Below are 26,185 nucleotides of genomic sequence, written 5' to 3'. Positions count from 1 at the left end.
GGCTGTGTGATCACCATAATCGAGTCAGTCTAGTGTGTTGCATTTGAGAAATGATACGATATGAAATGAATATGAATAGTGAATTCGATATGAGCGAGAACTCGGTTACAGTGTAACCTGAGCCCCGTATCTAGTGAGTTGGACTGGCACTTTGGGATTAAGAGATGAGTCGCGATCGACGAGGTAGAGTGTGAACACTCCCGGTCGGACTATCTGGATCAGTATAATTTGATTATTCGAAAGTTGTGTCGCATGCTAGGATATTAGTTTCGAACGGATCAAATACTTGTTTATTATTTATATTATTACTTTCTTGAAATGCGATGCTATGTTTTTATAATAATACCGTTAGTAAATGCAAACTCACTCAGTATTTTTCTAAATACTGACCCCTCACCTTTGATGCCTTTCAGGTGCTTAGTGTGTGGACTTAGCTAGAAGCCAGTTTTAAAGTCCAGAAATCGGCTGTGTATGTATTGTTTTCTGACTTCTATGAGTGCTGCAGTAGTGGTCCCACGTTGACAGAGTCGTAACCTAGACAGCAATACATTTTGAGTATATATATATTACTTGATGTCCTGTTTATATGTTTTTGATAGGCTACAGGTAATATGTTTTGTTCACGGCCCCAGATGTCGATGATATGTTTTATTACACTAACTTTTGTATATAGTACCGCGAGACCAGTTCGTACAGGGTACGGTAACTAGAGCCCGCGAGGTTAACAGAACAGTTAGTGTAAATATTTGTCTATATATGTTATGTATATTTGCTTCTGATGTGTTGTGTTATTTGCTTATTATTTGCGAAAAATTAATAGTGGTTGAGGCTTGCTACGGATTCCGGAGCTACCACTCCCGTTCCCTAGCACCAGTTGCGGCTCAATATTTTGGGTCGTGACACTTGAGTTGTATTAATTGCTAATTGCTCTAATTGAGTTTAGTGCTGTGAGAGTAGGTTAAGCTTAATTAGTTGTGGTTTTGTGACTCTTTGAGGCTCGAGAGAGCAAGAGTTGCGACATAGAAACACTAGGTCCGCGCATTATGGCCCTAGACCTGATTCCTGATGATGCATGACCTAGGTGAATTATTGACCTCCAATTCTTTTTACCCATTGAATTCACATTAGTTGTTATTCGCTTTAATCTTTTACAATTGTTAATTTAGTTGTTGAATTGCAAGTTAGTTTCTTCGTTAATTTGTTAGTTGCTAGTTCGGATTCCGTAGTGTTAATTGAACAACCTAGTTACTCGTTTGCTTTTCGAATTAAAAATCAAGGTCATATCTTGTTCACTTTAAACCTCTTGTCTCTGTGGGTTCGACCTCGACTTGTCGAGTACTGATCATCTTCCTCGTCTTAAATTTTATTCCCATTTTATTTTTTTTGGTTTTTTTAATTATTTTTAAGTTAAATTAGTATTTTTATAAATGAAAAGGTCAATACGCATTTTTGTAAATATTTTCAAAATCTTAGGTATTTGTAAGAGTCCCTAGTTTTTTTGGCAATTTTGTGCTCGGTTCACCAAACTAAAAAATTCGTAAAATTCAAAATTCAAAATAGAGAAACAAAGCGATATAGTTGAAATTCGTAATTCGGGAAAAAAATTAAAATGAAAAGTTACTTTTTTTGGAAGTAATATTTTTAGTTTGATTCGGTTTAATAGATATTTCAAGAAAATTCAATTTTTTTGATTCTATTCCATTTGAAAATATTAAAAATTAGTTTTTTGATTTGGTTTGATATAGGTCGGTTTTAAAAAAATTTAGAAACCTTACTTCTTGTTCGTTTAAGTTTTGTTGGTTTATTTCAGTTCGCTTCGTTTTGAAAAATAAAAAATAAATTATCTCGGCCTGGTTTAACTAAAAAATATAAAAATTAAATTTAGTTTTCTTTCGGTTAAATTGAAAATATTTGGTCGGTTTGGGTTAGTTTGGTTCATTTCGGTTTTGAAAACAAAAAATTAGTTCGGCTAATGATGCGATAAAAAGTTAGGTTCGATTCAGTTTGATTTGGTTCGATTTTGAGAAAATGAAAATTTTTAATTCGGTTCGCTTTCAAAAAATAATAATTTTTTTATTCATTTCGATTTGGCTAGACTAGAAATTATAAAACATAACTTCCAGTTTGTATTGGATCGGTTTTGAAAAAAAAAATGAAAAACATAGATTCCGGATAGGGTATGTTTGATTTTGCAAAAAATAAAAAAAATCGGATTGATTTGACTTGAAAATATGAAAATTAATTTTTTGGTTCCCTTTGGTTGAAATATAAAATTCGGTTTGGTTTGGGTTAGTTTGATTCGGTTTTAAAAAATGATTTTTTTGGTTCGGTTAATTTAAATTTGATAAAAAAAATAAAAAATTTAAGTTCGGTTCGGTTCAGTTTGGTTGGGTTTAATTTTGAAAAAAATAGAAAAATACAACTATAATTCTATTGATTTTTGTAATAATATTTTTATGTTTCTCGAAGAAAAAGAGTATGAAAAATAAATTTGTTTTTTAAAATAAGAAGAAAAAGTATTAAATTCTAAATAATTCAAACTCCGTTTTTTCAAAAAATTCAACCTATAAAATATATGATAAAATAATTATTAGTTTTTTTTTGTCATAGATTAGAATTCATTAAATAAAGTATGAAAAGATACATCAATGAAACGACTCCTCGACACTATCGAGTCAGCTATTCCAAAATCAAATAATGAGAGCTGTAAATGCAGTCATCGACAAGCGCTTTTTTGGCTACCGAATGGACCACCCAATTATAGTAACAACGTATTAAGAAAAACTATCACCCAAATAAGTCTATCATCATTAAAAGAAGAACTTCCAATATCATGAAATGATGATAGTCTGTGAATAACAGCTCCTCTATCAACGTCTGAAGTTTCAATGCTTTGGCCACAATTAAAAATGCCAAATTTCTAACAAGATGAAAAAAATTCTTGTCAACTTGCCAATATATCTTCTATAGTTACTTTATTAATTTTAAAAAATTAAAGATTATTTTATCCATTTTTCACCATTAGATGAAGTCATTTTCATCTAACGGTAACATAGATAAAATAAACAAAAATAAAGTAACTTTAGAAAAGCCATTAAATATTTATAAGTAAACTATTGCCGTACATATTGATGATTTAATAAATTATTAAATAATTATATATAAGTAATATGTATTTTAGTAAAATAATAATATAATAGCTACATTATCCCCTCTTTACTATAAAATAGCCATAAAAATATTTTTATAAAACTAATACATTTTATCAAAAATAATTTTGACTAGATTAAATAAAACCATTAGAAAAACTAATAAAGAGTGATGAAATAAAATAATAAGAGTGATGAAATAAAATAATAACATATAAAATAAAGTGAAATAGAAAAAAGCATCTATAATAGATTTATTTTTAAATTTATTTTGCCAAATATATAAATTTCACCCTTTTAAAGCATCTATAATAGATTTATTTTGTTAAATTATAAAAGATACAAATATAAAATAAACTCTTCATTTTTAAACTTTATTTAGTTTAATTCTCCAAATTTGAAGAGTCAAACAAATCTTATTTAAAAAAAATATAATAAAACTTTATAATTTTTAAATTTAGAGAGTCTAATATATAAAATTATTTACTCTTTATTGTTGAAAATATATTTTTAAATAAAAAAATACTCTTTATAATAAAGAACACTATTTAAGATGCTTTAAACAGAAAGCGCCAAGAATGTGATATAAAATCACGCCAAATTTGAGTTGTTATTAGGAGTATTACCCATTATCCTCTAAAAAACATTTAAACGAACAATTTAAATATAATTATCAAAAACATAACAGCAGACATATATATACATAAAAATTAGCAACACCAAATATCTTAATATATATAAATAAAAAAAAATACCAACAAGTAATTAAATTTTAGATCATCGTCAATTTCACACAAACTTGATATTTAATTCAAAACAACCTATACTTATGCTTAATTTAATAATTTCTAGTCATGCAGTAATAGAAAGGCTAAAAGATCAGTAAGAATTAATAGATTATAAGAAGAACGATTATTGACATAATAAGTATGACAAAAATGACAAATATATTCAAATTGGGTTTTACTATTTGCCACCCCTATTTACTTGACGCCGCCTCTAAAAATTTACATTTTACCCTTCTCCAAAATAAGAAAAAAACTCTCAATCACATGCGAATACGTCGATTAACATGACGGATAACGATTTCAATTCGTCAGATAACGAGAATCGACTTTCCGAAACAAGTTTTTCCGGCTTTTCCGAGATACAATCATATTTTTTTGGTTATATATTTTTTAATATTTTCCAGTGGGCCGACGCCCCCAGTTGGCGTCGGCCTAGATGTGGGGACGTCCTCCTGGGACGTCTATCGATTTTTTCGTCTTTTTTCCGGGCGGACGTCCCCGGTTCGCATCAGACTGGCGACGTCCGGCCTCCTGGCTGACGCGAACTAGGGACTTTCGCCCAAATTTTTTTTGTAGGGGTTGTAATGGAAATTTAGTCAAACATTAAAATGCACAGCCTAAAAACACTCTTATTTATAACTAATTTCCCCTCCGAAACCACTCCACCCTATTTGTTCAGTTTCTTCAAGAATAGTAAATTCAGTAAGAAACAAATGTTGCCTATTAACAAAAGACACAAATTTGGATTGGAAAATTTCGATGAAGAAGTTATCCTCTTCAGTGACTCTGATGAACCCTCCGACGAAGAAGACAGTGAGTATGTCGTTGAAGTTGAAGAAAATGATTCGGGTAAATATATGTTTTCTTTTGATTCTTTTTTTTTTAAGAATCTAGACTGAATTACGAAACTAAATTTATCGGTGATTAACTTTAATTGTTTTCTCTTTTTAAAGATGATGTCAATGAATTTGATTCAAGAATGAGTGTGATACGGTCAATGGTAGTGGAACTTGAAGAGGGTAAAGAAATGTTTTATTTTGATTCTTTTTTTTTTCAAAAATCTAAACTGAATCAAGTAACTAGATTTATCAGTGATTAACTTTGATTGTTTTCTCTTTTTAAAGATAATATCAGTGAAATTGATTCAAGAATGAGAATGACACGGTCGATGGTAGCGGAACTTGAAGAGGGTAAAGAATTTTTTTTTTCAAAAATCTAGACTGAATCAAGAAACTAGATTTATCAGTGATTAACTTTGATTGTTTTCTCTTTTTAATGACGATATCAGTGGAATTTATTCAAGAATGAGAGTGACACGGTCGATGGTAGCGGAACTTGAAGAGGGTAAATAAATGTTTTATTTTGATTCTTTTTTTTTCAAGAATCTAGACTAAATCAAGAAAATAGATTTATCAGTGATTAATTTTGATTGTTTTCTCTTTTTAAAGATGATATCAGTGAAATTGATTTAAGAATGAGAGTGACACAGTCGATGGTAGCGGAACTTGAAGAGGGTAAAGAAATGTTTTATTTTGATTTTGTTTTTTCAAGAATCTAGACTGAATCAAGAAACTAGATTTATCAGTGATTAACTTTGATTGTTTTCTCTTTTTAAAGATGATACCAGTGAAATTGATTCAAGAATGACAGTGACACGGTCGACGGTAGCAGAACTTGAAGAGGGTAAATAAATGTTTTATTTTAATTCTTTTTTTTTCAAGAATCTAGACTGAATCAAGAAACTAGATTTATCAGTGACTAACTTTGATTGTTTTCTCTTTTTAAAGATGATATCAGTGAAATTGATCCAAGAATGAGAGTGACACGGTCGATGGTAGCGGAACTTCAAGAGGGTAAAAAAATGTTTTATTTTGATTCTTTTTTTTATTCCAACAAACTAGACTGAATCAAGAAACTACATTTATCAGTGATTAATTTGATTATTTTCTCTTTTTAATGATGATATCAGTGAAATTGATTCAAGAATGAGAGTGACGCGGTCAATGGTAGCGGAACTTGAAGAAGGTAAATAATTTTTTTCTTTTGATTCTTTTTTTTTCTTCAAGAAACTAGACTGATTAGTGATTAACTTTGATTCTTTTTTCTTTTTTAAGAAATTGCTGGAGTTGATTCGAGTAGAAGAGTGACGAGGTCTATGGTACCCAAACGTGAGGAGGATAAGTTTGTCAATGTAATTTTTATTTCAATTTTAATACTTTTCATTCATCTTGTCTGTTTTTTTTGTTTTTTTTAAAGAATCTAGACTGAATCTAGTAACTAGGACGAGGGATCACACGATAGTGAGGAATCAGAGGACTAAGAAGCCTAGATGCAAGGTTACAGTATCTGTGACATAATCAATTGTCAAAGTAACCGTAGCTGGATGATTTGGTGCAACGTACTCAACATTCTCAATGGGTTTGATATTGGAGTTAATACCATTCATGCAACAATGAACAATAAAGGATATTGTGAAGGCGAAGTCAAGGGAATTCTGCTGGAACTTACTGTGGCGGTAAGCGAGGAAGATGTGGCAGAAGCCATACGGGAGCTCTGCAAGTAGATTTGATGTATAAAGGTAAACTGTGTAGTTAAAACATCGATTTGCGGGTTTAATTCGTTACCAACTTCTGAAAATGAGAAATTATGCATGATGGTTTGAACAAAATCATCCCAATTAATGTTGAATGAAAAAAAGGTACCCTCCACTAACTAATTACTAACCTGCTCTTGAGCAAAGGAACTCTAATTTTCAACCGGATTGTGGCTGGACTGTAGGTTTCAACCCGGGATATTGGTGGAAACCTTTTGCAACCAGCCGTGCCTTGTATCGATCAATTGAAGCATCTGATTTTCGTTTACACCATTTGCATCCGATGACATTGTGAGTAGAAATAGGAGGAGCAAGACGTCAAGTGTTGTTGATGGAGAGCGCTGTTGCATTGCTTTACGCCATTGGGAGCTTGCTTATAATTAGAAGCTGGCTCCGTTTTTGTAAAGTCACAAAGCAATGCCTTACGCTTGAGATTTCGTGTGTGCGTGTGCGAATAAGCATATGATGAGATTGAGGTAAAGGGTTGGTAGTATATTGAGTGAGGTCAATGAGGAGAGGAAGTCCATGGTCATCATCTGCATATCATTTCAAACTGATAATAAGTGCATCAGGGAAATCATTCAAAGCCATGGCTCTGTAATAATGGCTATTGACAAGAAATGAAGGAGGAAGTGATGACATGTCACAAACAATTAATTATGTAAGCATAAACAAGGTACTCACAGCTCAAAGTTGGAACCAGCAAAGGCATGAGAAGAAGCTGCACCGACTTTGATATTAACAAAAGGGAATACGGGACATAAACCAAATGCCCAAAAGAAGTTAAGAACGTCACAAGTCAGCAAACTGATTCTTATTGAAGTGAAACCGTGCCTTTAAGCAGTAGTGCAAAACAAACATGTCTGCATAAATATTTAGAATTCAATACAATTAGGCTAGTAAAATATCAACTCCTAATTCACTCTTTCGTATTAACAATCAAGTACTCTGCTGTTTCCTTGTATATGTTAACTTATATATGGTACTAACAGCAACTAATGTCTTACCTGAAAGGGAATAGAGAAGATAATCATACGCACGCATTAATTCAGGCTAGCTTATACAGACAGCAGTATCAAAAATCATCCTAAAGCATTTACACCTTTCAAATACAAGTCTTTAAACAACTAGCTAAAACAACAATGTGCAGGTTTTTTAATTAGTCCGATTTCTGAAAAATGCAACCACCGCAACCAGTGTGAACATAACACTGAAAACCTTTAATTTCTACAAAATCATCCCGATTACTAACTTGAATTTTCAATCTCTACATCTCTCCATTTATTAATCCACAATTGAATCCTGAAGGAAAACCACCATTGCAACGTTGCCGTTAAAAACAAAAAAATATATGATTTCGTATGTCTGAATTCAAGCGAGATAAATCATTGCACGGTGGCAAACTTGAATGATCAAAGCGTAATTATTCGCAAATAGTCCTGATGGATCCAAAGATAATGTGAGGGTCGGTCTGACGAATCTATCTGGACGTGGACAATCTTGTAGGACCACCTGTATAAGATATGTAACGAATACAACAAGAAGGTGAACCTTGGGCTTTTGACCTCGAATTCACTTCTGATGCTGAAGTCAGTGGGATATACATTGGTGGTGTAATAAATGAACTTAATTGAATAAAGGAGTGAAGTAGTTACCCTGTTATAGGCTTTTCCGCATGACCCTTCTCTTCTTAGCGATGTGGGATTTCGGATTTTTATAGTATTCCATCATCAATCCCGCCCCTCATTTTGATTTTGCCGGCTAGGTATTTATGCCTAGATTTAATTGCAATTAAAATAATATGTTTCTGCCCCAACTTTGTTATTTTTCAGAATTATACCTTTCTCTTGTGGACATCCAGGTGCGAGGGAGATGCTCTTGGTACCGTCGGGAATGCGACTGACTTTTCCGTTCTCAGAGTTAATCAGGGGATTTGAAGCAGAGATTTTAAAGGCCGATTAGCTCTAAGAATAGTGAAAGTGAGTCGGATCCCCTGATTTGTCTAACATTGGGAGAATCCTTTCATTCAGTCTCTTGCCTTCAAGCTTCCTTTTCCCAGATTTTGTAGGTCCTTCGGGGTCTAGATGTTACTCCGGTCCCGAAATTACCTCTAAGATCTCTAGGAAGGTTTCTTGCTTCAATTTTTGTATTTGTTGGAGGTGTTCTTCGTTCTCTTTTGATTTTCTGGTTATTTCTTTTTCTTTAATCGTGATTGTATTTATATTCCATTTAGTTTGTCTTACAGTTGTTTTCCTAATCGTGGTTTAATACTCATTGGAATTCGAGCGCCTACTAGTATTCCTTTGTTTTTTTACGGTTGTTTTATTCACGTTGCCTCGTCTTCCGAGATTCTCTCTTTTTGTATTAAAAACCTGTCTTTTCGATTTACTTCTCCTTTTCTTTGTTTATGCTCTTTTGTCTTTTCTGCGTGTTTCTCTTGATTTTTGAACTGCTGTCTTTTGGCTTGCTTTTTTTTTCTTTTTATAAATAGTGTCTGCGTTGTGGTTCCTTGTTCTTCTTTTCACTTCTTTTACCTATTTTTTCTTTATTCATGCTTGCCTTCTTTTTTCATCATTCATGTTCTTTCGCGAAGATGGCTCACAATATTGTCGATATTATGGATGAAGGTTTACATAGTTGTTTGACCGTGTGACTTTACATTCCTAATTTTGATATAAACAATCAATTGACGTTTTATCGGCTCTAATTTTTTATGAAGTTTTCATGCAATTTGTGCCATTTTGGTGTAACAGATGATCGTCTGTCACAAACAAAACGCACTGTTTATGTAATCTACACTATTGCAATGCTGTGCAGAGGAATTGTCCAAGCTGTGGAACCCTTGCTAGCAGGGAAACTTGAAAACAAGCTTCCCAGTATTACATTCTGCAATGTCACTACAACAAAAAAAGACATGCATGTTGTAACCGCGCTTTTAAATCCGCCATTAAAACGCCGTTTTCCCCGGTGCCAGTACAATGTAGGGCGGTTTTAGCGACTGCCGGGGTAACATATATTTTTTGGTGCAAAAAATAGGGGCGGTTATTACCGCCTCTAAATATATGTAATCCTGTAGGGAAAGTTGAAACCGCCCCTACTGTCAGAAATATTTTAAAAAAAATAAGGGGCGGTTCTTCTCTCAGAATGTTAAAAACAATAAGGGGCGGTTCATTCCACCCCTACAAACAAACAGGAATTTTTAAAATTTAAAACAATCCCCACGAGGCCACATTTTCGAACAAAATGAGCTAATTTTGCTGAAAACATGATCCAATTAATCAAATTAGTTAACTGAAAGAGAAGCATATGTACGATTCGGACTTAAAATGAAAACGACATGAAACGGACCATCCGAATAAAACACAGCATTAAAATTCATTATTAAACAGGGCAACAAATCATTAGACCTCTTAATCTGTGGCTAATGAAATCTACAATTTGGATCTCTTTAAACGAATATCTACAATTTGAATCTCTTTAAACGAATCTCTTTAAACAAATAACCCATAATTTATATTTTTTATTTCAAAAAATAGATTTAGGTAATTATATCGCAACAATCAGGGGAGTATCTAATTACGTTTTTGCATCTCTCACCTCCGATTTATATTTTACGCGTTTTAAAAATACAATTATTGGGTTATTTGACCCAAAAATGAAAAGTTTTAGAGTTAGTTGCTCAAAAAAATATAAATTGAGTTAGATTATCCCGTGTCACAAGTTTAGAGGGCGCGTTGACCCTTTGTTCAAAAATGATTAGTCATAGGGGCGTTTCATATAACCGCCCCTAGAAAACCGCTTCTATAGCTCTATTTTGTTGGAGTGTGTGAAGGAAGGTGGCAATACATCAATGCCAGAGTTCAGGCGGAGCCGATCTACTCCTCGAGGGAAGTTGTTTAATCTAGCCTGATATTTCATGGCATATATTTATATATAGTATTGAATACATACATTTAATTGATATTAAATTTTTTGTATAGTGATTCTTCTTGTCCAAGTTTTGGTTGGAAAGTTCTTCAAAGCGAGGCAATTCAGGTGTAATATATCTGTGCATTCTTTATAGAAGAAAGTGATTTACATATGATGCTAATTAACCGTGTGTTTTCATATTGGATCTATGCGTATGAATGCTAATTTATATGAGGATAAGGAGTGTGTGTAGCTCAATCGGGAATTGAGTCGTTACAAGTAGGGCTGTGCATCGGTCGAGTTGATTTAAAATAGGCTGAATGCAATTAACTGATCACTCAAATTTTTTAAATATTTATTTTGATTTGATTTTAAAATTGAGTTAACCATTGGAAAATTATTGGCTAAATATATACTTACTAGCATACTGTAAATATTTTAATTTATGTGTGAATTATAAAATGAAGAAACAAAAACTAAAAAACTAAAAATGTATGTATTTATATTAATTTAAAAAAAATAATTTTATTTTCTCGTTCCATTTTTCGGTTATTTTGATCTTTAAAAATGCTCAAACCGAACATACATTTTCACATAATACAATTTGAACCAAACCACAGTTATTTGGTTTTATAGTTCAGTTCGATTTCTGAAAACCTAGTTATTAGGTCCCGAGATCTAACTGTAAAAAATGATAAGGATTTATTGCATATCAAAAACCAAATCAAACTGAATAACCAAACCAAAGAGACAAATTTGGTCCTGTTCATATTGAATTTGTAAAACATTGGCCTTGCTTGGTTTATTCGGTTTAGAAAGTAAAACAAGTAGTTCACTTTTGGTTAACCGAACCGAATAAAAAAAGGCCTAATCACTTAAAACCCCCTCACCTTTAGCCCCTTTTGCAAATATACTCCGACGTAGGAATTTCTCAAATTTTACCCTAATTTGCCTTTTTATGTTTCAATTGTACTCTAAAGCATTAAATTGATCTCTTTTTACTTAAAAAAAGTTTAAAATAATCCTCCATTTTTATCCTATATTTAAATTAGACCCTAATATTATTAATAATTTAAAAAATAAAAGATTATTTCAAACCTTTTATAAATAAAAAAAAGGTCAATTTAATGCTTTTCGGGGTACAATTAAAACATAAAAGGGAAAATTAGGGTATAATTGGAGAAATTCCTACGTCAGAGTATATTTACAAAAGAGGATAAATGTGTGGGGGTTTTGAGTGATTAAGCCAATAAAAAAATCCACCGAACCATCTAGTTCGGTTTAAAATATTTAAAATTCTTATAAAATCGGTTTATTTAGGTTTAAAAAAAAAGGTAACTAACCATATACATGTGAATTTGGTGGATTAGTTTGGTAAGACTATGCTAAATCTTAAATTAACCAAGATATAATACAACCCATTTGTGGGAAGAGGATCTTGCGAAATTCTTGGACTGACTAAAGATGGTTAATTACAAATTACAAAAGATAATCAAAGGCATGCGTGTTTAGTTCCATTGCTAAATTTAGGCAACTGAACCAGCCTGTCTACTAACTTAACATTGATGGATAGTAACTACATGTAGTTAAACAAGTAATATACAAAGTTTCTGTTTCTAACACCTTTCTACAGCCAAACTTAGTTGGGTTTTTCTTCAGGAAAGTTACATTTTCATGTCAAATTCTGTAATCTAATTTCTTGTTTTCTAGTTTTTCATCACAATTCATTAATCATCACATTCAATTACCTTCAACATATTGATTTCCTTCATCTTTAAAAGGAATATTTGATATCACTGGCGTCGGAATTCGAGTTGTAATCGGTAAGGAAGAGGCGAAAGTTGCTCAGCAACTCGGCTAACCATAGCGGTTAGTACAAGAAAATGTCCGATCCATTTCAATTTCCGAAATCGCCATCCCCATCGGAGAAACAACCGGAGGATCAGCCGACGAATAAAGCCCCTCATAGCTCGATCACCCTTGTATACGAGGCGAAGGTAGGCGAACACATCCGAAACGCGACAATAACATGGAACAAAAGCCTAATCAATTATTCTCTTACCATAAGCATTGAAAACATTCTAAATGAAAATCACTACACTTGCAAGATTGACCTAAAAACATGGCAATTTTGGGGTAAAAAGGGTTTAAAATCCTTCCAAGTCGATAACGGAAGAGTAGACGTTTACTGGGATTTCCGGCACGCAAAATTCTCAAGCAACCCCGAGCCTTCGTCGGATTACTACGTGGCGCTCGTATACGAAGAAGAAGTTGTGTTATTGCTAGGGGATTTGCAGAAAGAAGCATACAAAAGAACTAAAAAAAGACCATCCATGTTAGAACCTAACTTGTTGTGCAAGAAAGAGAATGTTTATGGTAAGAAAATATTTTGCACCAAAGCAATGCTACATCATGGGAAAATAGAGCATGATATTGTAATTGAAATGTCATCTGGGCTTGGTGATCCTGAATTATGGATTAGTATTGACAGTTTTGAAGTAATTCATGTGATGAATTTGAATTGGAGATTTAGAGGAAATGAAAAAGTGGTTTTGAATAATGCAATTGTGGAAATTTTTTGGGATGTTCATGATTGGTTATTTAGTAATTCTACATCTCATGGGACAGGCCATGGATTGTTCATTTTCAAGCCAAGTTCTGAGGTTCATAGGAACAGAGATTCTGATGAGATAATTGGTTTGAGGTATGACTCACCATCAGAAATTTGGCCACTAACTTCTGGGTTTTTCCATGTTATTTATGCTTGGAAATTTGAATAATATTAATTGTATGTTTCATGTTGAAGATGAAACAATTTTTTTTATATTTTTTTGGGGACTAATTGTTTTTAAATTGTTGTTTAGCTAGTTTGGAACATGTATGATAAAACATACAAAATCCACTTTTAGAAACAAAATTTTATTCATGCCCTTATTAAGGGTGTGGTGATAGCTAATCGAACTTGGAAGGATTATCTCGCAACTTGCCATTTTTTTTAGATTTAATATTTAATCTTTAAATTCGGTCCATAAAAAATAAATTTATGTAAATTCACATAGCATTATTTTTGGTTTATACTGAATTTTAACTAAAATTAAAATTAAAAATGAAAACTCACTCATAAAAAGCATATTCAATACTGTTTTTTTTTAATTAAATATTCAATAGTACTGTTGCTAGGATGGGTTTGATAGAATAATTGAGGGAAACCCAAAAAAGGGCTGTTAAAACAAGGCCTAGTTCAAATAAATCCAAAATTTTACGAGTTCTTGCAATTTTATCCAAATTTTTTAATTTTTATAATAATAGCCAGATTTTCATATTTCATTGAAATTATAGCTAATTTTAAAATTCCAACTTTAACCAGCCTACGTGGCTTGCCATGCATGCTGGATTTTTTGAGAAATTGCCTTTTTATCCACACAAGTTGCATTCTAGTCATCAATTTCTTTTTTTGTTGCAGAGGTGGATCTGAATTTTTTCTTTGAATCATAGAAAATTAAAAAAAACTGAGAGTAGAAAAGAAGAAAGATACGATTTTGATATGAAAAAAAATATAATTTCGGTATTAATCACATATAACTGCAATTGTTTAAAGTGAATCACGTATTATTTCAAATAGTTTAGGTTTTGAAAGTGTTGATGCCAAAAAAGAAAAACTCAAAACGTATATTTGGTATTATTTTTAAAGCAAAAGGCTCACTTTAGCCCCTGACCGAAAGAATTAATAAGACCCTAACATTGAAGTCTGCTCACTTTGACCCCTGACGTTGTCCAAAATGGTTCATATAACACCAAAAATTTAACCCCGTCAGTTTTTCTGTTAAGGGATGACGTGGCATCTATTGAAAAAGTTCAAAAACATCCTTAATATTTAAAATACTTACCAATTTTATTTTTATAATTTTTTTCAACTATTTTCACCCTCTTATTCATTTAATATCAATACTTAAAATATATTTAAAATTAAAATATTTATTAAAACAATAGAAACACAATTAAACATTTCGAAACAAAATTAAACGTTTCAAACTCTAATTAAACGCTTCAAAATTCAATCAAACGCTTCAAAAATATATTCCAACTAAATATTAAAAAAAAATTAAAACAATAATAAAAAATTCACCGGAGAAGACGAACGGGACGACCCGTTCGTCTTCTCCGGGCTGTTCTTCCATAGGGAAGAACAGCCATTGTTCTTCCCCATGGAAGAACATCAGCGATTTGTTGCTGTTCTTCCATGGGGAAGAACAGATCCGCTGTTCTTCTCCATGGAAGAACAGCCCGGAGAAGACGAACGGGTTCGTCCCGTTCGTCTTCTCCGGTGAATTTTTTTATTATTATTTTAATTTTAAATTTTAAATTTAATTAGGTTTAAATTTTAAATTTAATTGGTTTCGATTTATTTAATTGGATTCTGAAGCGTTTAATTAGGGTATGAAGTATCTAACCGTGTTTTAATTGTTTTAATAAATATTTTAATTTTAAGTATTTTTTAATTATTGATATTTAAATGAGAAAGAGGGTTAAAATGGCTAAAAATATTTATAAATACATAATTGGTAATTATTTTAAATATTAAGAATGTTTTTGAACTTTGTCCATACATACTTGACAGAAAAATTAACGGGGGTTAAATTTTTGGTGTGAAGTGAACCATTTTAGATAATGTCAGAGGTTAAAGTGAGCAGACTTCGACCTTAGGGTCTTATTAATTCTTTCGGTCCGGCCTCAAGGGCTAAAGTGAGCCTTTTGCCTATTTTCAATAAATTAGGTAGTTTTCAAAAAAAAAAAACCAATAAAAATTGATATAAATTAATAAGAAAAGCTTGTGGAATCCCGATTCTTTCAGGAAAAGGATCAGGTCATGTTTTAGAGCAATCCTTTTAGCGACCCTTATATATGTAATATGTCCTCATCAGTGTGTTTGATTTGAGACCGTAAAAGTATGGGAAGAATGAAGGATTATATGCGCGAATTGCCGGACGAAATCCTTGAGAAGATAATTTCGTATTTGCCGCTAAATGAAGCAGCTGCGACAAGCATCCTCTCTACAAGATGGAGACACCTATGGAAAACTGTCGACTATCCAATTTTCGACATTGATATTCAACGCTTAATCTCGATCAATCGACGCAATAAATCACTCGGAGAAAAAAGAATTTTCTGTTTAGTATCCGCGATCTTGGATCAATACCAAGGCTCAACTATAGATGAACTCAGAATCCGTTTTCCTCACACCTCGGTGGTTAACTTCTGGTCTTCGGATGATATGACGCCGGTTATTAGTTGGATTAATACAGCTTTTCAAAAAAGAGTTAAAAATCTGGAACTAGACTTGCAAGTATTTGTTCGTAAAGCTATTGATATACATTCACATTTGCTTCCTTGTAATTTTATCTCTCTCGTCTCCCTTCGCCTCGTAGCTCTCACATATTTGTCGCACTCATTGATCCACTACTTTTTATCTAATTGTCCTTTTTTACGGGAGTTGTACATGGAAAGAATTACTAGTTTGCCCGACCTCATCATTTGTGGTCCGAAGCTAAAACATTTTACTTTAATTGATTCAGATGTCGAGTCTCTAGAAATTTCAGCGCCGAATCTAGTGTCTTTCGAGTTTAGCAACGATATTGAGCCAACCATTTGCTTTAAAAATACGCCGTCGCTCAAGCATGTATCTTTGGAGGGATATGACTCTTATGTGCCTCTTGTGAGTGGAAATCTAGACCCTATTTTGAATTTAGTATCTCACCTCGACTCGCTTGCATTGACACAAAGTGACGAGCCAGAAATAAGTTGGAGGCGTCCTTTCCTAAATTTTCCTACCCTCGGAAGTCTTAAGCAATTGCAGCTCTCTACATGTCATTATAATGCTGTAGCACTCGACACTCTGATTCTATTGCTAAATGCTTCGCCCGAGTTGATTAAATTATCGGTCATCATTTTGGAAGATGAGTTTGGTGGGAGCAAATCAGAGCGGAATTGCTTTACTATGTGTTCGCATCATCATCATCAGCGGCTTGAGGTGGTGGAAATAGTTGGATTTGGAGGCTCAGAGCGGGAGATAGAATTCGCGGGGTGCTTAGCTGACTATGCTGCTGCTTCGATCAAGAAGATAATAGTACATCCTGGCGACTCAAAGGCGGGGCTGCTTCAACTGAGACGTAGGCTACCTTCCGCTGTGAAGTTGCATATATTTTAGCATTCTTCTTGCTTAATTTCTAAAAGATTGTTTGATTTTCAGATCATTAGCTCATAAAGAGTTTCATACCCCTGTAGTTAATTGTTATATGAAGTCAAATTATAGTCCTTAGTCCAATGCTTTTTTTTTACAAACAAAACTGCAATTTCCGGGACTACAATCTTTTTAACAGCTTTGGAAATTGGATCGCTTGCAATGGATTTGAACGTCAATTTGTACATGTAGTTGCCAATAATTCAACAATAAATCCCAATTATCTGCAAGGCAAGCAAATAACTAATGAGGGCATTTTAGCAGGGATAAACATAATTCTCTGCAAGGCAAGCAATTTAATTATGAACGATCATTTTACCCATGCACTTGGCACAAAGTATCAAAAACGTATAAATTGAAAAAAAAATAGGTCACTTTTATCCTGAATTTGTCAAAAATAGTACATAGTCGCCCTTCCCACTCTCACATAATAGAGTGAGACACACTCTCCAGTTTTGATGGTGGTTTTGTTTTCCAAATTGGGTTTTTGATGATAAAAAGTTTAAAATGGTTCTATTTTTTATTTATCATTTTAAATTGATACCTAATAATTTAAAAAAACACAATTTAATCCTCTTAATTTTAAAATTTTATATATTAAATTACCCCCATATTTTCTATTTTTAACCAAAAGAATTATTATTTTTTTTAAATTTTCCGTTCTGAGGCGAGTAGGAGCTCCTCCTGAAGAACATACCGATCCAGCGAGGTGGAGGAAGCTCCTCCTCGCCGGAAATTAAAAAAAATGAGTTTTTTTTTTAAAGTTCAACAAAGCCCCTGTATTAATTATAGCTAATTAGAGTTTAATTAGAGTAAATTATAATATTTATAAAATTCACTATCCAATTAAGATGCCACATCAGCAAGGGAGGTGGTTGAGCCGGTTTAGCTAAGTTCGGGGTAAAAGTGATCTGGTTTTGCCAGTGGCGGAACCAGGACTCGAACTCAAGAATGTCGAAATTTTTACGGTCGGCTATTAGAAAAATAAAATGATGGTAAATAGGTGGAAAATAGGCAAATAACATAAAGCCGCCCCTACAAGAAAAAACCGCCCTTAAAATTGTAGGGGCAGTTTTATAGGGACGGTTACAATTGCCCCTACATGAAAAAAACTGTTTATTTAAAAAAAAAAATCGGCCAGGAGGGTCGGCCCTGACCCTCCCGTGGTTCCGCCACTAGATTTTGCTAATTTGGATGTTTTTGATACTTTGCGTCAATTTGAGGAGGTAAAATGTTCTTTTGTTGTCTAAAAACTGGGCGGGTTTTGATGGTGTTTTTGTTTTCTGATTCTCAACCGTACTTTTTGTAAAATCCCTTTCATTCCTATAGTGAGTACATATATACAGAGAATTGCTAGGGTTCTCTTTTACATAATATTCCTAACTAATATACAGCTCATATAAGAAATATTCCTATGCAAGGAATATATGATTCTGGCAATATTCCTGTAAAAGGAATTTACTTAATTTAGAATATGGACTCTCAATACTTTTGCTGCTGCTCCCGGCAAAAATATGGCTGAGAGTTCTAAAACTCGGATAACGGATTAAATAATTTTTCATTTTAATTTTCTTTTTTTATGGACCTACCAAGATTTTGATTAAATGGTTGGGTTGAATGGAACGGCTGCACACCCATAGTACACATGCTGGTATTGAAGGCCAGATTTAAAGGCATTGAAAGGCCAGTTTCCCTCCAAAAATGAAATGTAAAATCAAAGCGTGTCCGTTCATCGGATGATCGGGTTTCGTTTGTGGAAGCCTCTCTACTGCCGCCATTGATTTCGAGGCAGACAATGGCGGGAAATCGCATTTTTGAATTTTAGGTTGCAATTGTGTATATGAAGGTTTTCCTTGAGGATTCAATTGTGGATAATAACTGTTGACTCCATTAAATAAATGGAGAGATATACAGATTGAAAACCATGGCTTCCTTTGCTCAAGAGCAGGTTCGATACCTTTTTCGGTTCAACATTGTTCGGTTCTAGTGTACATGTATTTTCAGTTTGTTTATACAATACCAATACCTGAATAACATGTTGAAATGATATGCAGCTGAGGATGCGAGTTGATTTATATATAGCAACAGCAACTAATGAAACATTGCAAAATGCAGGGTTACGGTAGGGGAGCGAGGACAGAAGCAAAGGGTAGCGATTGCTCTTGCCGTAGTCAAGAGTCCTAAGATATTACTATTAGATGAAAGAGCGGTTCAGGATGCACTAGACAGAGTCATATAGTTGAGAAAGGAAGGCATGAGACACTGATCAACATTCATAAGCTAGTTTTCCTTTGATAATTTAGACTTTTAGAGTATTGTTTCTTTTTATAAGAGAGAGTGGAGCATATAAATGTAAAAGAAGAAAATGTATACATGTACATGTAATCCTTTTTTCCGGATAATGATTGACAAATCCTTCATATTTCAACAGCTTCTGATTCAGAATCTAATTCAGCAGAAGATATATTTTTGGAACCAAAAGTGACATAAAGGAGAGAATTTACCTGAGTTTTGGAAACCAAAAATTTTCCAACTAAAACCACATCAAATCGTAATGCCTAGAATTACAGAAATTATTGCTACAGGCAACAAGCTAAACTATATCAAATCATGACCAACTTCTAAAAATCTACTTGCATAGCTCCCGAATTGCTTCTGCCACGTCTTCCTTGCTTTCCGGCATAGCAGGTCCCAGAACAGTCCCACAAATTTTCCGGGTTTTTTCCCATTAAATTGCCCTCTAAATATGTTATTCTCAAATGGTGCCCCCTTATTATTCATAACGAATCCGCAAGTCATACTTGCGGATTCAATGACCATCCCTTAATCAGGTGATTAAGGGATTAAGGGATGGTTGCCAATCATTGGGAGACAACTTTTGTCTCCCAATGATTGGTGTAATCATTCGGTTAATGATTGAGCATTCAATGCCCAATCATTAACCTAAATTATTAAAAAAAAAATTAATAAAAATCCATTTTAATATTACCTAATAATTGAAAATTAAAAAATATTAAAATTAAACATAAATTTTAGTATTTATAATACATTAAAAAAATAATATTATTTTAAAATTTGAAATAAATTAATAATTTTACCAACACTAATTTTTATATTATATTAATTTCTTATTTAATGTTGGTAAAATGGTAGGTATTATGATTGCTAAAATTGATATTAAATAAAAATTGCTGATAAATTTTTTAAACCTAATATGATTTAGAAAAATGTAATAAATTAAAGAATTTAGTATAATTATAAAAATTAATTGTATTTTAATAAAATGTTAGAGATTAGTTAAATCTAGGAGAATGTTATAAATTTTTCTATTTTATTTAACTTTTAAAAAATATTAAAGAACTGTAATTGTTAAAATTAAAGTTAATTATATGTTTTTAGAAAAATGTTAGAAAGTCATAATTGTTATAATTATTTATTGTTAGTAATGTCGACATAATATATCGTTTCTGAAATGGTATGGTGGGCAAATTCTTAACGCCCCCGGTGGAGCAGAATATCACGGTGGTTCAAAATCGGCCCGATTTCGTGATTAGTTTTGTTGTATTTTGTACCAAATTTGTAAACAATTTTAAAAGGCCTAATCACTCAAAAACCCCTCACCTTTAAAAAAATCAATTTCACCCCGACGTTGAAAAGTGTTGTCAATTAACTAAGTCTAAAGATGAAATTAAATTCTTTTTTATTCAAAAAAGTTCAAATAAGTCCTTTATTTTTAAAAACTAACTAAAAACCATAATCAAATTAACACTAATTTAAATTTTTAATTAATTTAACTAAATTTAAATAAATTTTAAAAACATACAATTAATATATGCTAGACGTGGAGAATGTTTTTTAAAAAAAAAATTAAATGAAAAAAACGTTAATTTAATATTTCAGAGTACAATTAAAACATAAAAATGCAAAATAGGATAAAATTGACAAATTTTTGAGTTTTAAAATAATTTTTTTATTTATTACAAATATTAAAATTTATATTTAATTTTAATTTTTTTTTATTTTTCAATTATTAGATATATATTTAAATAAATTTTTATTGAAATTAATTTTTTTTAAATAATTTGCCCAATCATTAACCTAATGATTACACCAATCATTGAGGGACAAAAGTTGTCTCCCAATGATTGGTAACCATCCCTTAATCAACCTTAATCATGTGATTAAGGGATGGTCATTGAATCCGCAAGTATGACTTGCGGATTCAATACTTGCGGATTCCATAAGGGGACACTATTTGGGAATAACATATTTAGGTGGCAATTTAATGGGAAAAAACCCCGGATTTTCCCTTTAGAATATTTGTTTTTCTTGGTTTTTACGTTAATTCTTGTCACTCCTATATCAAACTTGTTTAGGAGTTTGAGCACTCTGCTCCATATCGTCCGCCGGTAGTAACAGTGCTTAACGGTTACCGTGACTTTCAAATTTCTCACTGATACTTCCACAGCACTGCGTATCACCCCAGTTCTCTTTTTTTTAGTAGATCCTGAGAAAACAAAAAAGCAAAAACGAATCAGAAATTGCAAATTTGAAACAAAATAATCGTTCCTGGTAAACACTTACCCCCATTTCTACGTTGCGACCTCCTTATCATTCCTCTTCTTGAAGTTTCTGCCTCCAGTATACGTTCTTGAAAAAAAAGAAAAGTAAAAAACGAATCAAAATTTGAAAATTTGAAACAAAATAATAATTCCTGGTGAAAACTTACCCTCATTTCTACATTGTGACCTTGTAATTCCTCTTCTTGAAGTTTCTGGCTCCAGCAGTGTACGTTCTTGAAAAAAACAAAGCAAAAACCAATCAAAACTTGAAAATTTGAAACAAAATAATAATTCCTGGTGAAAACTTACCCCCATTTCTATGTTGCGACCTCGTAATCATTCTTCTTCTTAAAGTTTCTGGCTCCAGTATACGTTCTTGAAAAAAAACAAAGCAAAAACCAATCAAAACTTGAAAATTTAAAACAAAATAATCATTCCTGGTGAAAACTTACCCCCATTTCTACGTTGCGACCTGTGATCATTCCTCTTCTTGAAGTTTCTGGCTCCAGTATACGTTCTTGAAAAGAAAAAAAGCAAAAACGAATCAAAACTTGAAAATTTGAAACAAAATAATCATTCCTGGTATAAATTTACCCCCATTTCCACGTCGCGATCTCCTGGTCATTCCTCTCTTTGAAGTTTCTGCCATTGATCTTGTAGTCATTCTTGTTTTTGAGTGGACACCTGCAGTAGCTAATTTCTCCGATCAACCCTTGACGAGAATTCTTTTAATTCAAAAACTCATAGCCCAGATTTTACAAATGTAACACAGCGCAGAACATCAAGAAGATTAACATTCTAGGCAACCTTTGAAAAAACAAATCAAAACTGAGAAAATTAGTAAAACTAAATTACTTACCACTATCTTCATCGGAGTCACTGTCTGAGGTTTTTGAATCCGATTCCGTGAAGAACTTTGCTTCTTGATTCAGATTGTTCATTCTAAACTCGTTCCTCTTACAAATTGGCAACATGTTTTGTCACTGATATGATCTTTCTTGGTTTTCGATTCTTGATTCGTATGCTTTTAACAAGAGAGGGAAAATCAGTTATAAGTAACGGTCTGCGTTTTAATTTTTGGCTATTTTCCATTGCAGTCCCTCATTTATTTTATAGATTGAATTTTACACTTTTGCTTTTCTATAAATTTTATTTTTATTTTAAAAAAATCATTTTCAAACTATTTAATTTTTATTGAATCCAATCGAAATAACCGAACTATTATTTTTCAAAATTGAATTGAACCAAACAAATCAAAACCGAATCAAATTTTTATTTTAACTAAAAGAAACCAAAATATAATTTTCATTTATCATGTCAAACCGGATCAGAATAATTTATTTTTAATTTTTCAAAACAAACTGAACTGAACCGAACCAAAAAAACTTAACCTAACCGAGAGTGAAGTTTTTTAATTTTTTCAAAACCAACCTGAATCAATCAAATCAAAAAATTATTTTTTAATATATTCAAATTGAATAGAATTGAAAAATCTAGTTTTCTTCAAACATCAAATTAAACCGAATCTAACTAACAAATTTGCTTTTTTTTTTATTTTGATTGTTTTATCCCAAATTCCGAATTTTAACTATCTCATTTTTTTATCTCTACTTTGGATTTTGAATTCTGGATGTTAGGTTTTAAATTTCTAATTTTAAGTTGCATTTTAATTTTTGGGTTTAGTGACCCAATCCAAAACTAAAAAAAAGGATAATTAAAAAACTACCCTAAAAATCACTTGATTTACAAAAATACTTACTTAGTCAAAAAAATTCGTTTTTACCTAAACTTAAAAAATTTTACATAATTTACGTACTTTTTTTCACTATAAAAATACATTTTTAATACATGTTTGATACATATATAATATATTATCAATACATCTCTAATATAATACGTAAAAAGTAAAAAGTTATTTCGTATTTTTGTAATATTTTTAGGTATCAAATGTAATTTTTTAGAAAGTACGTATTTTTGTAATTTTTTGCCGTTTTTGTATTTTTTTTTTATAATTTTTCAGAAAAAAAGAGGAAATTATACCAGACACGTGCTTTCTGAAAGTAATTACATGGGGCACATACTCGTTTCATTTTTGCAAAAATACGAATTAAATCTTTTAATTTTCCAAAAGTGGATAAGAGCATCCATAATGCCGTGCTATTTTTATGTTAAATTTAGCATGAAAAAATAACAAAATATTATATTTAGCATAAAATTTAATTTTTAACTTCAATACAAAATGCTAAAAAAATGCTAAAATTATTTACTATAGTAAATATATCAACTTTTTTATTATTTTTAAAAACAATTCAATTATATGTTTTATAAATTATTTTAATATAAATTTTATTTTTCAATTGATATAATAATGAGATCTTTTTAAAAAAAAATTATTAAGATAATTGATGGATTATATAAATATAAATTATTTTATAATTCATTTAATATGTTGGTGGGTGGTCTAAATTTTTTTTTTTTAAATTAATCAAAATCGTAAACAAAAAGAGTATAAAATTTAAGATAAATAATACAAAAAAAATAGTAAACAATTATAATTAACAATGAATTTTGATTGGTTGTTTAAGTTTAGCATATGCTACAATGGATGTTAAATTTAACAGCATATGCTAAATTTAGCATTGATTATAGCACCGCGTTGATGATTAATTTTAAAGTTTAATACTAAATTATAGCATAAGCATGACAATTTAGCATTGCATTGGGGATACTCTTAAATTTTTTAATTTGTAAAAGTACGTATGTGATTCAATCATCAGCTTTATTCGTCTCCACCAACGCCGTCATCGCGAGAGAAAAATTAAACAACTTTCGTCTTAATTTTTTGGCCTAATTACTTAAAAACCACCAACCTTGTAACTTTTTTTTCATTTATAAAATGACCTATGAAAAAATTAAATTGTACACTATTTTCATTTTTTATGTTTCATCTGTATCCCAAAATTAAAAAATTTGATAATTTAATTAATTTAAAGATGAAAACATTAAAAAAAACTAAATAGAAGGATTACATTATACTTTTTTTCTATTTGGAAAATACAAATAAGTCCTTTAACTTTCAAAAAATTTAAATAAGTCCTAACAATTAATTAATTTTTAAAATTTTATTAAAAAAAACTAATAAACTTTAAAAAAATTGAAGAACTCTGTTCTTCATTTTCTTGAAGAACAGATCCTGTTCTTTAAGGGAAGAACAGGACCTCGGATCTGTTCTTCATGGAGTTCGGCATCTTACATTCCAATCCCAACATTGCAAACTCAACTTAATTTCATGAACTAATCATGCCAATCTATGCTCCTTCCCAGAAACCCTCTTCATTAACTAACCATGTAGACTTTTAACAAATAAAAAATCCATCAAATTCCTTACAGCTTAACATTTAATCAACCAAATAAAAAAAAAAGTTATAAATTTAAAGAGTTTTTTTATACATCATTAATGTTATAAATTTTAAAATCAATTATTATTTTTATTTTGTTATAAATTTAATTAATTATAAATTTTTAAAGTCATTTATTATGAAATCTTAAAAGTCTTTTATATTATTAATATTTGTAAGTTATGAAATATGAAAAGACTACTTTTCTATATATAAATGAGAAATATCAACAAAATCTCATATATATAATTTCTTATCTTATATATATGTATGCGCTTGGACACTAAAAACAAGGTATATATGTTTCATCTTTTCAAATGACAAAATATATTTATATATCACAAAGATAGAATTGTTTATAGTTGATTTTTTTATTATTTATGCTCAATTGATGTGTTGTTATTGTAAGAGAAAACAAAATACATGCAAATTGTTAATTTATAGTTAAAAAGCATGTTCGAATTATATTTTTTTATTTGTTTGGTGAAAAATATAATCTTTGAGGGAGATGCCATCAAAGTAACCCAATCCGTAAACTCGGGAATTTGCTCCCAAACTATAGGTTGAAAAATCTGTCAAAATATTTGGCTATTCAAAAACTCCTTCGAAGAAGCTCATTTTATCTGGATTAATAGGAAGTCAAATCTGAATGCCCACAAGTTGGCAAAAGAAAAGAAGCGGAAGTTTGCAATTTTATTTGTCCACGAATCTACCATGTATTAGCCCTAAAGGCTACTTTATTTCTACCAAATAAAAAAATATATATATGAATCATATTCTATGTGAGTTTTTATCTTTACAATTATATATGATTATATAATGAAAAAAATTATTTAACTATTTTATTGTTCATGTATCAAATAAGATATTATAAGAAAATATATTTGTTTTAGATTTTATTATCAAACCCGCGCAACGCGCAGGCATCGACCTAGTTATATATAAATAGGTGTTAGAGTAAAAAAATAAAAACAATTAAAATAGTGAGGTATTTTTTTTATCTTTTCTTTATTAAGCTAGGAAATCATATTATTTTTAAAAATAGAATATTTATCTTAATTTTCTCAAATCTTTATTTAGACCAGCCCATAAAAAAATTCATAAACTTATCAAATGAGGTGTTAGAAAAATGACAAGAAAGATAAAATAATGAAAAAAGAGAGAAAATTGTGTTAAATTTTCTAACACCTCATTGATAGGTGCATGAAAAATTTATAGACCAAGTTTAGGTCAGAATTTCCCACTTAAATTATCCAAGTTATGGTTGAGAATATATATCTTATAGGTATGATCTGATTTGATTTGATAAGTTAGTGTTGTTGAAATTGGTGTTGTTAATTTATGTGGTTTACTGCTTTTAAGCTGGGTTTTTTTTTTCAATTTTAATGCTTGATGATGATCTAGGAATAGTATGTTGGATTAATTAGGCCAATTTACGTGCATCTAATGATGTATAGTGATAAAAAATTTAATTTATGTTTTGTTGCTTGATTGAATTTTATGTATAGACGGAGATAGCATATTGAATTTCACGAGCTGTGAATATGC

General features: G+C 31.2%; 3 protein-coding genes across 3 annotated transcripts; 2 read left to right on the top strand and 1 right to left on the bottom strand.

Moving 5' to 3' along the window:
* Positions 1–12,112: 12,112 nt before the first annotated feature.
* Positions 12,113–13,219, top strand: LOC126687486 (uncharacterized). The gene has a single exon (XM_050382048.2). The coding sequence runs from the start codon at positions 12,323–12,325 to the stop codon at positions 13,217–13,219; it is 897 nt and encodes a 298-aa protein (XP_050238005.1). The 5' UTR covers positions 12,113–12,322.
* Positions 13,220–15,387: 2,168 nt separating this feature from the next.
* Positions 15,388–16,644, top strand: LOC126687485 (F-box/FBD/LRR-repeat protein At5g22660-like). The gene has a single exon (XM_050382047.1). It carries the CDS (start codon positions 15,388–15,390, stop codon positions 16,642–16,644), a length of 1,257 nt encoding a protein of 418 aa, XP_050238004.1.
* A 4,214-nt stretch (positions 16,645–20,858) lies between these two features.
* Positions 20,859–21,554, bottom strand: LOC130015679 (uncharacterized). Its single transcript, XM_056106315.1, has 4 exons — positions 21,549–21,554; positions 21,427–21,472; positions 21,262–21,327; positions 20,859–21,184 (listed from the first exon to the last, which is right to left on the bottom strand). Exons 1-4 carry the CDS (start codon positions 21,552–21,554, stop codon positions 20,859–20,861), a joined length of 444 nt encoding a protein of 147 aa, XP_055962290.1.
* Positions 21,555–26,185: the final 4,631 nt, after the last annotated feature.

The sequence above is a fragment of the Mercurialis annua genome, linkage group LG6 (assembly GCF_937616625.2).
Source record: "Mercurialis annua linkage group LG6, ddMerAnnu1.2, whole genome shotgun sequence".
NCBI classification, from domain to species: domain Eukaryota; kingdom Viridiplantae; phylum Streptophyta; class Magnoliopsida; order Malpighiales; family Euphorbiaceae; genus Mercurialis; species Mercurialis annua.
Note: the sequence above shows the minus strand (reverse complement) of the source record. Positions and strands in the feature narration are given on the sequence as shown.